General features: G+C 40.1%; 1 protein-coding gene across 1 annotated transcript in view; it reads right to left on the bottom strand.

Annotated features, from left to right (window-relative positions):
- DSCAM (DS cell adhesion molecule) overlaps positions 1 to 12,744 on the bottom strand; it is a gene marked incomplete at both ends in the record, with an annotated part of 466,714 nt that overhangs the window by 70,648 nt on the left and 383,322 nt on the right. Inside the window, one exon of the mRNA XM_080345399.1 lies at positions 5,658 to 5,791. Within this exon, the coding sequence (XP_080201525.1) occupies positions 5,658 to 5,791 (134 nt within the window). The remainder of the gene's footprint in view (positions 1 to 5,657; positions 5,792 to 12,744) is intronic.

Here is a 12,744-nt window from a genome sequence, read left to right as displayed (position 1 = left end):
TGAACAATAAAATGGATGGAAACTTGTCTGTACTGCTAGGCTCGGACTTGTGACCAGTTCTGCAAAGTTCAGCTGCAAGCCAATAATTAGTAGTGTCCCTTGGGAATTTTCTGGGACAATACTGTTTAATGACTTTATTGCTGATCTGAGGGATGGAACAGGAGTGCACTGTAAGCAAGTTTGTGAATGGCCTGAAACTGGGGAGGTAATAGTTTATCTGCTGGAGAGCAGGGCTATTGTTCAGGGGGACCTAGACAGGTTGGAGAAATGGAGTGACCAGGGTCTCATGGAGTTCAGAAAGAGGAAATATAAAGTCCTACATCTGGGACAGAATAGCCCCCCATGCTAGTACAGCCTGATGGCAAACAATCCAAGATACAGCTCTGAAGAAAAGTAGGTCTGGGACTAGCAACTCTGCATTCACAAGAATGTAGCCAGCAAGTCCAGGGACATGATCCTTCTTCTCTACTCTGCACTTGTGAGACTGTGTCTAAGTACTCAGTCCAGTCTTGGGCCCCTAGTACAAAAAAACCCAGACATACTGGAGCAAGCACAGGGCAGGGCTGTCAGGGGATGGTCAGAAGGCTGGAGCACAGTGGATACCAACAAGGACAGGCTGAGACAGCTGTCTGTCAACCTTGAGAGAAAGTTCAGCAGATATATGTCATCTCCATATACTTCATCAGAAGATACAGAGAAGACGGAGCGAAGCTCTACTTGCAGCTGCAGGGTGGAAAAATTCTGATCAACTGGGAGAAAAAAAAATACTGTGAGGCCATGGTCAAATATTGGAACTGAGGTCCAAAGGGACTGTGGAATCTCCATGCATGGAAGTGTGCAAGACTTCACTACACATGTCCCCGAGCAACCTGATGTAATTAAACTTGCTTTGAGAAATGGGTGGGACCAGATAACCTTCAGAGGAACCTTCCAACCTAAATTCTGTTATTCTATGGAAATTTAAAAATGGAAATCCACTTGCCCAAAATATATATACAAAAACTGAAACCAAACACTGGTAGAGCTAATGAGCAACTGTCTGAGAAAAAGAAACACATTAGATTGTCACCAAGTCATTTCCTAAGTTAGACAGGAGAAAGTCTCCAATAAAGCTCCTATGATATTTTAGGCCATTGGCAGTACTGTCTGTCTTTAACATCAGAAAACTTTTTGTGCACAGTTGCCCAAATAAATTCTGCTTTTAGCTTTCACTGTCAGGCAATCAGACAGTGATAGCGAGGTTGTTTTTTTTCACATCTTAATGTGAGTGGAATGAAGACAGGAACAAACTGACAATGTCCTGAAAAGGAAAATCACTGAGGAGAGCGGTCTCCAGTTATTTTCCTTTTATAGTGCCATTCTACTTTCATGACTCCTTTCCATTAATCTCCAGGCATCCCATGGAGAAAGCAGAAGACTGATGCAAAATTTAATGACCTGCTTTGTTGGAAACAGCAGGATAAGCTTGTTTATAATGTTTGATCCTATCAGCGAATGACTGACCAATGGATCACCATCAACAAAACCCCAACAGCAACAACAACAATAATGACTACACTTTTCTAATCAACAAGGCAAAACCGATTTTAACACTTTTATGTCTGATTAAGTGATGTCATACTGTTTGTTGACACCCAAATTACATAGTTAGTTCTGTATTTCTTCAGCTCTTAACCTTTCTCTGCTTTCTCTGTCAGTTTTAATGTTTTCTCAGCCCTTCCTGCACCAGGAAATTCTTTTTAACCTTCATTCTCCTGCCTTCAGCACACACTGTGCTTCTTTCTGTGTTGCTCTTTACCTGTTCTGAGATTACAGTTTCCCAGGCTGGCTAGCCATTGCATGCTTTGTGTCACTTTGCCTCACAATGACCTTTTCTGGACACTTTCTGATATCTACATTTTATTTAATCTAATCTCATTTCTTCCTCCTTATGTAGTGTACTGTTCTGAATGCAACAAGAGGTCGTTCATGGTGGGTTTTGTTTTGGTTTGTTTTTTTTCCCCCCCCAGAAACAACCTAAATCTCATTTTCTGTTGCCCTTTTAAAAGCACTGGCAATACACATATACAACCCAAGGCAGCAGATGCTGGAGCAGCCACCTAAGGCAGTTCCTTCCACAACCCCTCAAGAGGAGCTGAACCACCCTAGTGTATTTGCTGGGATCCAAACCATGTGCAATGTCTGTGGCATCACTGGGAAAACCTGCACTAACAGGATGTGATGGCAGCCTGCACTGCAGTGAATGCACCACCTGTTGCTTCCCTGAGGCCTGGGCAGAATAAGTGTGATGAGCATCCTGCCAGTATGCTGGGGGATGAGCACACCTAGAAGGAAGCTGTCCAACATGGGACCATTACAGGTGGTTTTGAGAAGCCAACTCCTACAACGAATTGGACATGGATGTGGGAGGAAGTGGAGTTAAGAACTGTGGGAATGTGGGCTGTGAGTTAGTATCATAGATGATACTTATTTTAACTTAAATTCTGGTATGTTTTGGTTCCTATATTTGAAGAATGAAGGACCCATTAAAAAATTTCTGTATTTTTACTATATTTGCAGAGTAAAAAACAGAGAAATTTCTGCTTAATAATGCCTATACCATAACATAGGTACAACAATAAAGCAGTGTGACGTTGGATGCTTGCTTGTCCTTTATCTTAGCTAGAGAATAGATTGCAGTGGAGAATAATTTCTACTTTTTGCATATTAATCATATTTATGATTTGAAATATCCCAGGCAAATACTGTCTGTGGAACTCAAAATATTTAAAAGGAAATGTCTGCATTCTTCTGTATAGGGGTAGAAGAAGTTTTAACAGCTTCTGTCCTGCAAAGCAAAATGAACTTTGCAAGAAGTAGCAAATCTTATCTTGTAATATGTCAGGGTCATATGGGGGTTGTACTTTGTAGTAAAAATATGCACAATAGAACCAACAGAGTTAATTTGTTTTCCTGTTGGTGACTTAAACATCAAAGCAGTGATCTTTTATAAAGGACTGTCCTGTTAGCCTAAGTGTCTAAAATTTACTGTATTTACTGGTTCTCAACATATACTTCCTGCTTGTAAAATATAATCTGCAAATAATATAGCCTTCCCATAAGTCTACATTTACTGCTGTCCTTTTCTCTTTCTCCTCACTGATGCTTAAAGACTGAATTCACCTTTCTGCTTAAATATCAGACTTTTAGCAAAGTTCTTCTCCAACGAAGGCTTTGACTGGGAAAAGTCTGTTCAGAAAATTTTTATAGCTCTATACCTCCAACTACAGCACTTGCTACTTAAAGTGACAGATCACAAAGACACAGGTCATCTATTTATTCCCCTCCTTGCTTTAATTTAGGACCACTTCCTCTATCAACTATTTGTCTCTGTCAACAGTGAACCACACAAGAACTTCCTTAGGCTATATAGACCGTGTCTGCACAGAGGCGCTATCATTCAAGCACCTCTGCAGCAGACTTTTCTCGTTGCAAAGCTGGCTCTGAGTAAAATAACTTTTTAATTCACAGTCCTTTTAAGGATGAAAGATAACAAATAACTCTGTTAGAAATAAAGTTTGGGGAGTTCATCCCATATTAGAAGTGTCCTGAGGTCTTGCACTTATTTAGAGATGTCGAAGTTGGCTTCTGGAAACTGACCACTGAGTGTAATTACCACCTCACTCACCGCAAAGGACTGATAAAGAAGATTCACTCTGTAAGTCACAACTCATGCTGATCTGCAAAACACTATAGCAAGAAGTGGTACGGGGACTGTCCTCACAGATACATATTGTGTATATAGATATACACACATATGTGTATGTGCACATATATAGCTGTATGTACACATGTGCATATACCCTTTCATGCACACAGGCAGCAACAGGATAACTACACACATATGTGTTAACAATTAACAGAAAACGTGAATGCTTCCAAGTGCCTCTACCTTAGGCTAATGTGTATGGTGATACCCTCACATCATGCCATAATGAACACCTCAATAATATAGCAGTAAAATTCAGTAGAGTCTAAGACCAACAAAATAAGTAAGTACTGTTGTCATTGTCCATCAATGAGGTACTGCAAAAGGTAACCACATAATGAACAGGCTTATAAAATATTTTTGTATATTAGAGAACTGCATATTAGAGGAAAAAAAAATAGCCAAGAGTGTTTATTTTACTGGTGATGTAAGCATACAAAAAATTATTGCTAGCAAAGCCTCAGGAAGAAACATTGCAGCTTGGTGCATGGTAAGTAATGCAAGAGCTAGCAGCACCACCTGGTGTCCTCTCCAACCCCCTAGAGAAGCACTTGGTCCCCACTCGGACCAGAACCCAAACATCAAGGTCCAGAGCTGTAAACTCTGACCTCTTTGACCCACTGTGTGCCACAGAAATATACAAACCATGATGGAAAAATCTCTGTGCAGTTTATATTTAAATGGTAGGCTCAAGATAGTTTGGTTTGCATGGCTAAAATTATTAAAGTAATGGAGTTAGGTGTTAATAGTCCCAAAATATAAAACAAGCAAACCAACCCTTAGCTTTGGATGTGACTAATAAACCCTCTTTGTAGTAGGATGCATCAGTTTAAGCATAGCCATCAACGGAAATGCCTGTTTTGCCCTGTCTCCCCTTGAGTACCTACAAAATTAGGTCACTTGCAGGAAGAGTGGGCTGGGTGATGCTGTGTCTGCCAGCAGGTTCCCATTCAGACCTACCCTCTGGCCTTCCTCTCTCTCAACCAGCTTTGAAAACAAGCCTGAGGCACTTTTGGAAATTTCCCTGTCAAACTCCTCCTACTTCTGGAACAATATTTTCCTTATCTATTAAATGAAGGTCGGATTTTGCAGCTTGCAATGCTATCTTTGATGGGAAGTCCTGCTTAAAAACTAGATCAAAATCATGAATAAAAACTAAATAAGTACCTTTTGCAATGTATGTTGAAATAAATATGCATGGGTATTTACAAAGAGCAATTTTCTCTTGTATTTAAAGACAGGGAGAAAGATAATGGATATTCAATTCAATTTTTTTCTTGTCATTTTCTCAGCAGGTAATAGCATGTGGTCCTAGAGTGGGCAAATGCTTCAGGCATAAATAAGCTTATTCACAAGCAGATAGGTTTGTTCATAAGTCATTACGTTCCTTCACACATGAATACTCAAACCAAAAAGGCAAGAACTTAGATGAAAACACATCTAAGTATGGGGATATAAGCAACATGCCTCCAGCTACAACAGGGCTCTTGCAACTAGTCCTGTAAAAGGTAACTGAGTACATTAAAACAAAAACAAAAACAAAAAAAAACCCCAACTAAACACACACAAAAACCACCCAAACCACAAAACAAACAAATAAAATAAAGACAAAACCTCACAAAAACACCTTAATAGAGACTGAATTTCGATTATGAGTTTTGGAATGATTTATAAGTTGGCACTGTGCAACAGGTCTTAAGCAGTGCAAAGGTTTGGTAGCTGGGAAAAAAATAAAACTAACCTTCAGTCACCCCTGCAGCCCCAGAATCCTCCTTCACCCTGCCTTAGGGTGAACAAATAGCAAGAAAAGAAGCAGCAGGGACAACACCAAGCACTGAGTATCTGCAAACACACTGTTTCAGCCCCAAAAGCCAGTGCTGCCCATCTGTGATTGCCCTGTGGGACTTACTGTGGGGTAGGGGTGTGAGCAGAAGACGGTGTATTTCCGAATGATTCCATTCAGCTTGAGGGGAGGGAGCCAGGAGACGAAGACAGTGGAGGCTGAAGCTGCAGCTGCTTTAACACCAGCGGGGGGACCTGGAACTGGAAACCCAAGATGTGTTAGAGCAGTTCAAGGCAGGCACTGGGTCATCCTAGTGTAACGGATGAATAAAAAGGAAAAGGAGAGCATGTTGCTTTGGTGACCATGTCTCTGTGGACAGAGCCGGACACCTTGTGTTAAGAAGTAGCCTCCATGCTACCCATGCCAGTGAAATTGCCAAAAAACGTATTATTATAAATTGCCAATTTTAAACACATAAATAATGACAAATTATTATTCACTGCGTAAATAACACACATGTGAACAGTTTAATGGACATACACAGTAGAGCTATGAATTTAATGGAGAGCAAATGAGCTGTAGCGATGTGACCCAGATCTAGCTGGTAGTGTGATGTGTGGGTAGACACTGTCCTTATCCTCAGCCTTGCCCTCAACAGCTCAGACCTCTATCTGGCACTGCGGTCTGTAAAAATATATCTATCTTTCTAATTACAGCAGCTATCTATATAAAACACTGAAAATGGTCACAGAGAAAAACAAATGAACAAATAAATGAACTAAAACGAAAAAAACCCTCCACCAAAACCAAACCTCCTTTCTAAAACCACGTGGAAAAACTTCAGTCAGGAAATGTTAAAATCTTGGACATAATCTTAACAATATTTTTTGCATGCTTGCTTTAATTTCATGAGCATGTGTTATTTTCCAAACACACCTTACACCGTCCAATGTTCTCCAACTTTGGAAGTGCTGTTATACTAATGTGGAAAACTTCACACTTGCTAGAATAACACACTACACATAAGCTTATCCTTAAATAAAATAGAAATTACTACATTTAACATTAGAATAAATTGTTTTAAAGCTTCCTGGAAAAAAACAAAACAAAACAAAACAAAACAACAAAGCATTGTTAACAGGAAAATATTTAAAAATATTTTTAAAACCATAAAAATAAATAATTTGGAATATATTTGCAATACTGCATGTGGAGAATATTAATGGTAAATTATTGAAATAGATAAATTGTATTGGAAATCACTACATGTAGTATTAAAGACGAAATGAAACATTTTGACGGATTCTTTTCTCTGCAGAACTTCTGGTTAATGATGATTTTTTTGGTCTATTTTCAAGCAAAACAACCAAATGTTAGAATTTCCAGTAGAATGACAGTTCCAGCGCTTGATCAGCTTTATTAACTTCCACAGAAGAAGTTATTGTGTAACACAGAGGGAAAACCCCTTGTCCAGCAAGCTGATCTTTATAGATGGATCTCTAATCTTAGTTGTACTGCATTTAAACAAGTAGATATTATGCTGGTACAAAACTTCGCCTATACAGATAAGCCAAAAAACCTGGAGTCTAAATTTCCTTAGCTTTGTGGCTAGTTACTTCAGGTTGGAAAAACCATATAAGGAGAACTTCAATTTTATATTTGTACAGGTACTTCTGGAAGATATAAGAAAACTGACAGATACTCAGTATTCAGTGCGACATTTCTGAATTTGCATTTTCTATGTATAGTGTATTGAGAAAGCTAATAAGGCATCAAATGCGAATGTCGTGATTATAATTGCATGCAAACCCAGCCCCTTGCTGCAAAGGTGTTAATTCAGTTAGCAATTCTATCCAATGGGGGGTAAATACTGATGCTTGACAGCATTCAACTTGTTATTTGTACCTGGCTCATTAAAAATGCCATTTGTTCCCACTGCTGAAGAGTGAAAGCTAGCTCTCAAGGGTAATTACTTAACTCACTGGAGGATTCCTTTGTGGTTAGTAATGTTTCCTGGAAATCACTGCAAATAAATGTATGAGGTTAAAGTAATTTATTGTTAAATTAAGGTGTGATCTATAGGGACAGATTTTGATGGTAATTGGTCATGCCTGTCAATCGTTGAATGATTAATTCAGAATTTATCTAGCATTTTCCACATGGACACATGTGGAAAACATTATTTGTCGTTAGCCTGCTGTATTTCTGTCTGGTACACAGACCAGGAGCAAGAGGAGCTAGAAAGAAAGTTGGGAAGTCCTATGGTCAAATTTCTGAAGATTTTCTAATCCAAGGACCCCTCTGCCACAAGAATTAGAATTAGGCAACAGGTTTAGCAGTGATGTCAGAATTACACTGAATGTTCATTACAATTCCTCTTTTTGCTGCATTGTCTTTGTTTGCTGTGTTGTGCATGTGGAAATGACTGTGTGTGGGGAATTGTTTACTTTTCCTTAGCAAGAATTCTGCAGAATGTCATCTGATGCCATACAAACCACTACTGTCCTCTGTCCAGAGGGTAAAGTCATTGTTCAGACTCATCCCTTGGACCTAAACAAGATTATTATGAGTTAGCTCAGTATTAACTGAAAAATTTGTTATTAAACATGGGTTTCTTGAGTGTCTGAAGAAGTTGTGGTGGGGCAATGCTGTGCCTGCCTTATCTTGGAGAGGAAAGACTCCAGCCTTGTTATGCTAACTTAAGGTATTTTCTCTCATTGTAATTGCATCCCATAGCCTTGCTAGCTTCAGTCGTTGTGGAACAGCAGTATCAGGAGACCTAGGCTGTCTTATGGAATTCTCCATGGTACTTTATTTAGGACACTGATTCCTGCACATCCCAGAAAAGACAAAATAAATGTGTGCAATGCCATAGTTTCTTTTTTCCCACTCTCACCAGGGGTAAAATAATAGTAAGAAGCCAGAGGACAACCAGGGCTGAGCACAGGGAAGCCAAAGTCGGCTTCTAGACAATTTTGCAACCTTCCAGGGAGTATATTTAGCAAATTTAAGAGCAAAGATGGCCTCATTCTCTAGCTAGCGAGGCTTTGAAAGACACGGAAACAGCATGCTGCTTTCATGTGGAGGAGAACACTTTGTATTCATGACACCGCAAGTGAGATACTAACTCAGAGAAGGCAATTATACTGATACGGTTAGTCTGGGAAACAGCATTTAGATATGCTGGATAATGAGGAGGAGCTCCAGGAACTTTCTCATTCCCCTTTTCATAAGCAGAGAGATTATCACTATTTTTCTTCACAGTTCTGAGCAGCAGGGAGGCAAATGCATAGAGCGTGGTTCATTTAAGAACAATATCAACAATATATCAGAAAACTGAACTCTGCTCTGTAACAGGTTTTCAATTTTGCACTATTCTGCACTGTCTTATTGGCTGTCACACTAATGAGAAAAACAAAACAAAACAAAAGGAACTCCTGACTGCTCCCGGTAGTGCCTTAGTTCACGTAGATATCTCACCTATAATGTAGACCTATGCTAGCCAAAATACATTCACTTGTGCTGTCCACCCTTCATTCACACAGAACTGGCCTCATTAGTCACACCATTTCTACCAAATCCTGCCAGTTTCACAAGGGGAACATTAATTATTCTGTACCTTTTTTTTTTTTTTTTTTTTTGGTGTTAGTCAAAAAGATAAAATTTGACACCTCTGACAACAGAAAAAAAATGCATTAAGGGATCATAAAAGGCAATTTTCCATTGTAGCTCCAAGGTGATGAACTGCATAACCATCATCACTAGCTGAACAAGCTCAAGCACAGCTCCGCTCCAAAGACTACTGAACGTGCACTTGATTGGATTTATGCTTATTCATTAGGAAAAAAAAAAAAAAAAAAAAAAAAGTAAATCTTTGTCAGATGGTATCTGTACATCTATCTCTCTCACACCAACTGCCAGGTACCTTTGTTTCCAGAGAGAGAAAGGAGAGGAGGAAAACCTCTCTGGATTGACGTGGGGTCTCACAATGCGGCTGGCATAGCGGTTTAATGTTATTCTTCCTTCCCCCCTGCAGCTAGTCCCTTGCTGTAACTTACTCCTTACTTTGGACACCAACCTCTCTGGCAGAGGAGAGCTACAAGGACAGCACTACTGCACTGAGCAGAGTCTTCTGAGATATACAAACAGCCTTTCGTGCATAAGAGTGAATTTTCTCAAAAGAAACTGATACGAGAGAGCAACTTGCATCCTCCCGCATCACAGAAACCTCAGAAGCAACCTCTGCCAAACACTCAGGAAAAAGCAGCCAGGCCAGGCCAAATCTCCAATTGCAAGAGGCTCTTCCCTGGGAGGGGGCTCTGGGGACTGTGTCCTCTGTTGGTCAGTTCTGTCCAAGGTCAGAGGAGCTGCTGCTGCCCAAAGTGCTGGATCATGGGTCGGGCATGTAAGGGGAGCAAATTCATTGTTGCAACTGCAGTTGTCTAATATTGTTTTTGCAGTGCAGGCACAGAGGGGGAATTTGTCAACCCCCTATCGCTACACTGTGGAATAGCTTTCGAAACTGTACTTTGAACACAGCAAGAATTTGAAGAACTACTTTAATTTTTAATGATTTTGTAAAAGGTGAAAAGGACAATCAGCTTATTAGAAACTGTAAAGTGGAAAAGGTGGGGAACAAAACCACAATGAGTTCTTAAAAATTGAGCATTTATGCTTGGCTTATTTTTATGCTAGCAGGAATTTCAAGAAGAGCAGTTTCTTTTGTTTTTTCCTGTAGGCTAATGGGCGAGAGGGGAAGGGGGGGGACGGGGAGGGGGAGAGGAAAGCTAGACAAAATCCATAAATATGACGACATTGAAAGGAAAGGAAAGCTCATTTCCCATTTTTTGCAAGAGCTGTTCCCATTTCCTAAGCTGATCAGCAGCACTGCCTGACCTCTGGTGTCTAAAATCAGTATCAAACATTACAAGAAATTGAAGCCGCAACTCTTTTCATACAGGCTGACTGCTTTACTCTTTCCATTAGTCTTATTTTGCCACATTAGAGATTTCAGGCCTGCTAAAGAAAGTTTGGCCTGATGTCTTGTAAGCCGAACACCAATAGAGAGGTCACAGGAGACAGCAATCTGCCTTTCAACAGCAGAAATGGAACACACTGCACCACTGATTTTATAAAGAAAAGTTTCCCCAAAAGTAAAAGACATGAAAAAAGAAGAAGAACTTAGTGGTGTGATGTGGCCTCATAATAATACTGATGGCGAAGTTTTGGCAGCCACTTTAAAATATCTCAGATTTACAGATTTTATTAGAGGAAAGTGGAATATCGTATCTTATGTCATAATATTAACCATAGAAGGTCTGGGAGAAGACATATAACATTTCTAGATCTAAGCTCTGTAGAGATCGCAATTATTTGTATTACACATGCTAAGAGTGTGTTCAAACTAACTTTAGGGCAGGATCTTTTAGGTACATTGAAATTAATCTTACTGAATAATCCTCTACAGGAGCCTCTTTTCCTTAGAAAATTACTGAAGTGTCCATTCTTTCTGAGGAATGAGGCACCTGTTAGATACATATAGTATGGCAATGTGAAAGTTCTTGTGCCATTTAATTTCCAGAGTCTTAAGAATATTCAAATGCAGGACTTCGGTTTTAGCTTATGTTTATCTGCAACCCTTCATGTATTCCACTCTAAACCTTTGCTACCTTTAATAAAATATTGTGAAGCTGAAACAAAACACGAAATAAATGTATTTTCTGGAAACACCTATCAGTTTAGTTTTCTGGACAAAAGATTTAATGAGTGGAACCACTGCAAGGCATCAGAAGACATCTGAAAAGGTTAGTCACTCTGCCTCAGGGTGAATTATCGCTGGACTGTCAGGAGGATTAAAGATGAGAGATGAGCCTTTGCACAGCAGCCAAATATGGTCAGAGTCTGTGTGCTTCCCAGATCTCAGGGCCTGTCTGATCTCAGAAAGGGAGAGTGGAAAAGAGACGCAAAGAATTAGGGAAAAGCAAACTAGAAAGAGGTGGGTGGGAAAGAAAAAAATATATTTTGGGCTTCCAGTGTTTCAGAACTGTTGCAAACTGGAGACAGATTGTAGGAGATGAATGGCTATATGTGTTGGGGGAGGGAGCAATGGACACAGTAACCCTTCAGATAGGAAATACTGTTATCAAGCAGCAAGTTATCTGTTGCTCTCCCTGGTCAGCAGGATCGAGGGAAGTACCCAAATAATTTTGCAGCAAAAGAGATTGCATTATGGTGGATTCTTAACTGGTATAGAATATTTAGGGAGGCTATGGAGTCCTCATCACCATAAATTTGGAAGGAACGGTTAGTAAATATCAGCAGTGTCTAAGATGTATCTCATCCTCTTTAGAGCAGAGGTGAGGTGTCAACAGCCTTTCAGGAGCAAGTACGCCACATTTTGTTGTCCCAAATGACAGACAGATGTATCATTGGCACCACTTCTGATCAAATCCAAAAGCTGATGGAACCTCACACACAAACAAGATGTTGTCTGCATCCAGCCAGGCAAGTTTTGGTAGCCTGCAGGTCCCATCAAATTCCTAGCTCAACAGAAACCAGTGCAAGGCATTCCCAAACAACCGTTCTGACTTCTCCAGTATATGCACCATGAAGTGCTGACCCCAGGGTTTTCTCTGCAGGTTGCTTCCAGAATGATCCTTGTTGTCCCTCAACACTGGACTGGCTGGCTAATTTGACACATAAGGCAGCAGGCTAAAATGCTGATCAAAGACACATTCTTGTTGTCCTCAGGGATGCTCTGACATGAACACTATCACCCTGAGACCAGCTTTTTCCTGAGCTCCTGGAGCAGCGTGGGATAAACCTCCTGCCTGCTACTGGCTTTAGTCCAAATCCCAAGGCTCTGGGGTGAGAACATTTGTGTTCAGAGAGTATTCAAAGAAATGTTGCCATGCTGGGATCTGCTTGACAAAAAAGTAACTTGAAAATGCAGCAGCAGATCTTACAGTTCCCTTATTTTTTAGATTTTTCTTTGAAATAAAATCATCTGCCTCTAAGGACTGGGTATCTCAAGAGCATCTGACTCAGGACCTAGGTGCTCCAAAGTAGTTGTTAAAGGACTTTAGGGTGGGATCAGAATGACCTAACATTCCATGTTTAAGACACACAAGTCTATAGCTGAGCACATTGTCCTTGACAGTTTCAGATTTGGTGTGGTACCTTGAGACAGTTTTAAATAAAGCCATTATTGCAA

The sequence above is a fragment of the Nesoenas mayeri genome (assembly GCF_963082525.1).
Source record: "Nesoenas mayeri genome assembly, chromosome: 1".
In the NCBI taxonomy this organism is placed as follows: domain Eukaryota; kingdom Metazoa; phylum Chordata; class Aves; order Columbiformes; family Columbidae; genus Nesoenas; species Nesoenas mayeri.
Note: the sequence above shows the minus strand (reverse complement) of the source record. Positions and strands in the feature narration are given on the sequence as shown.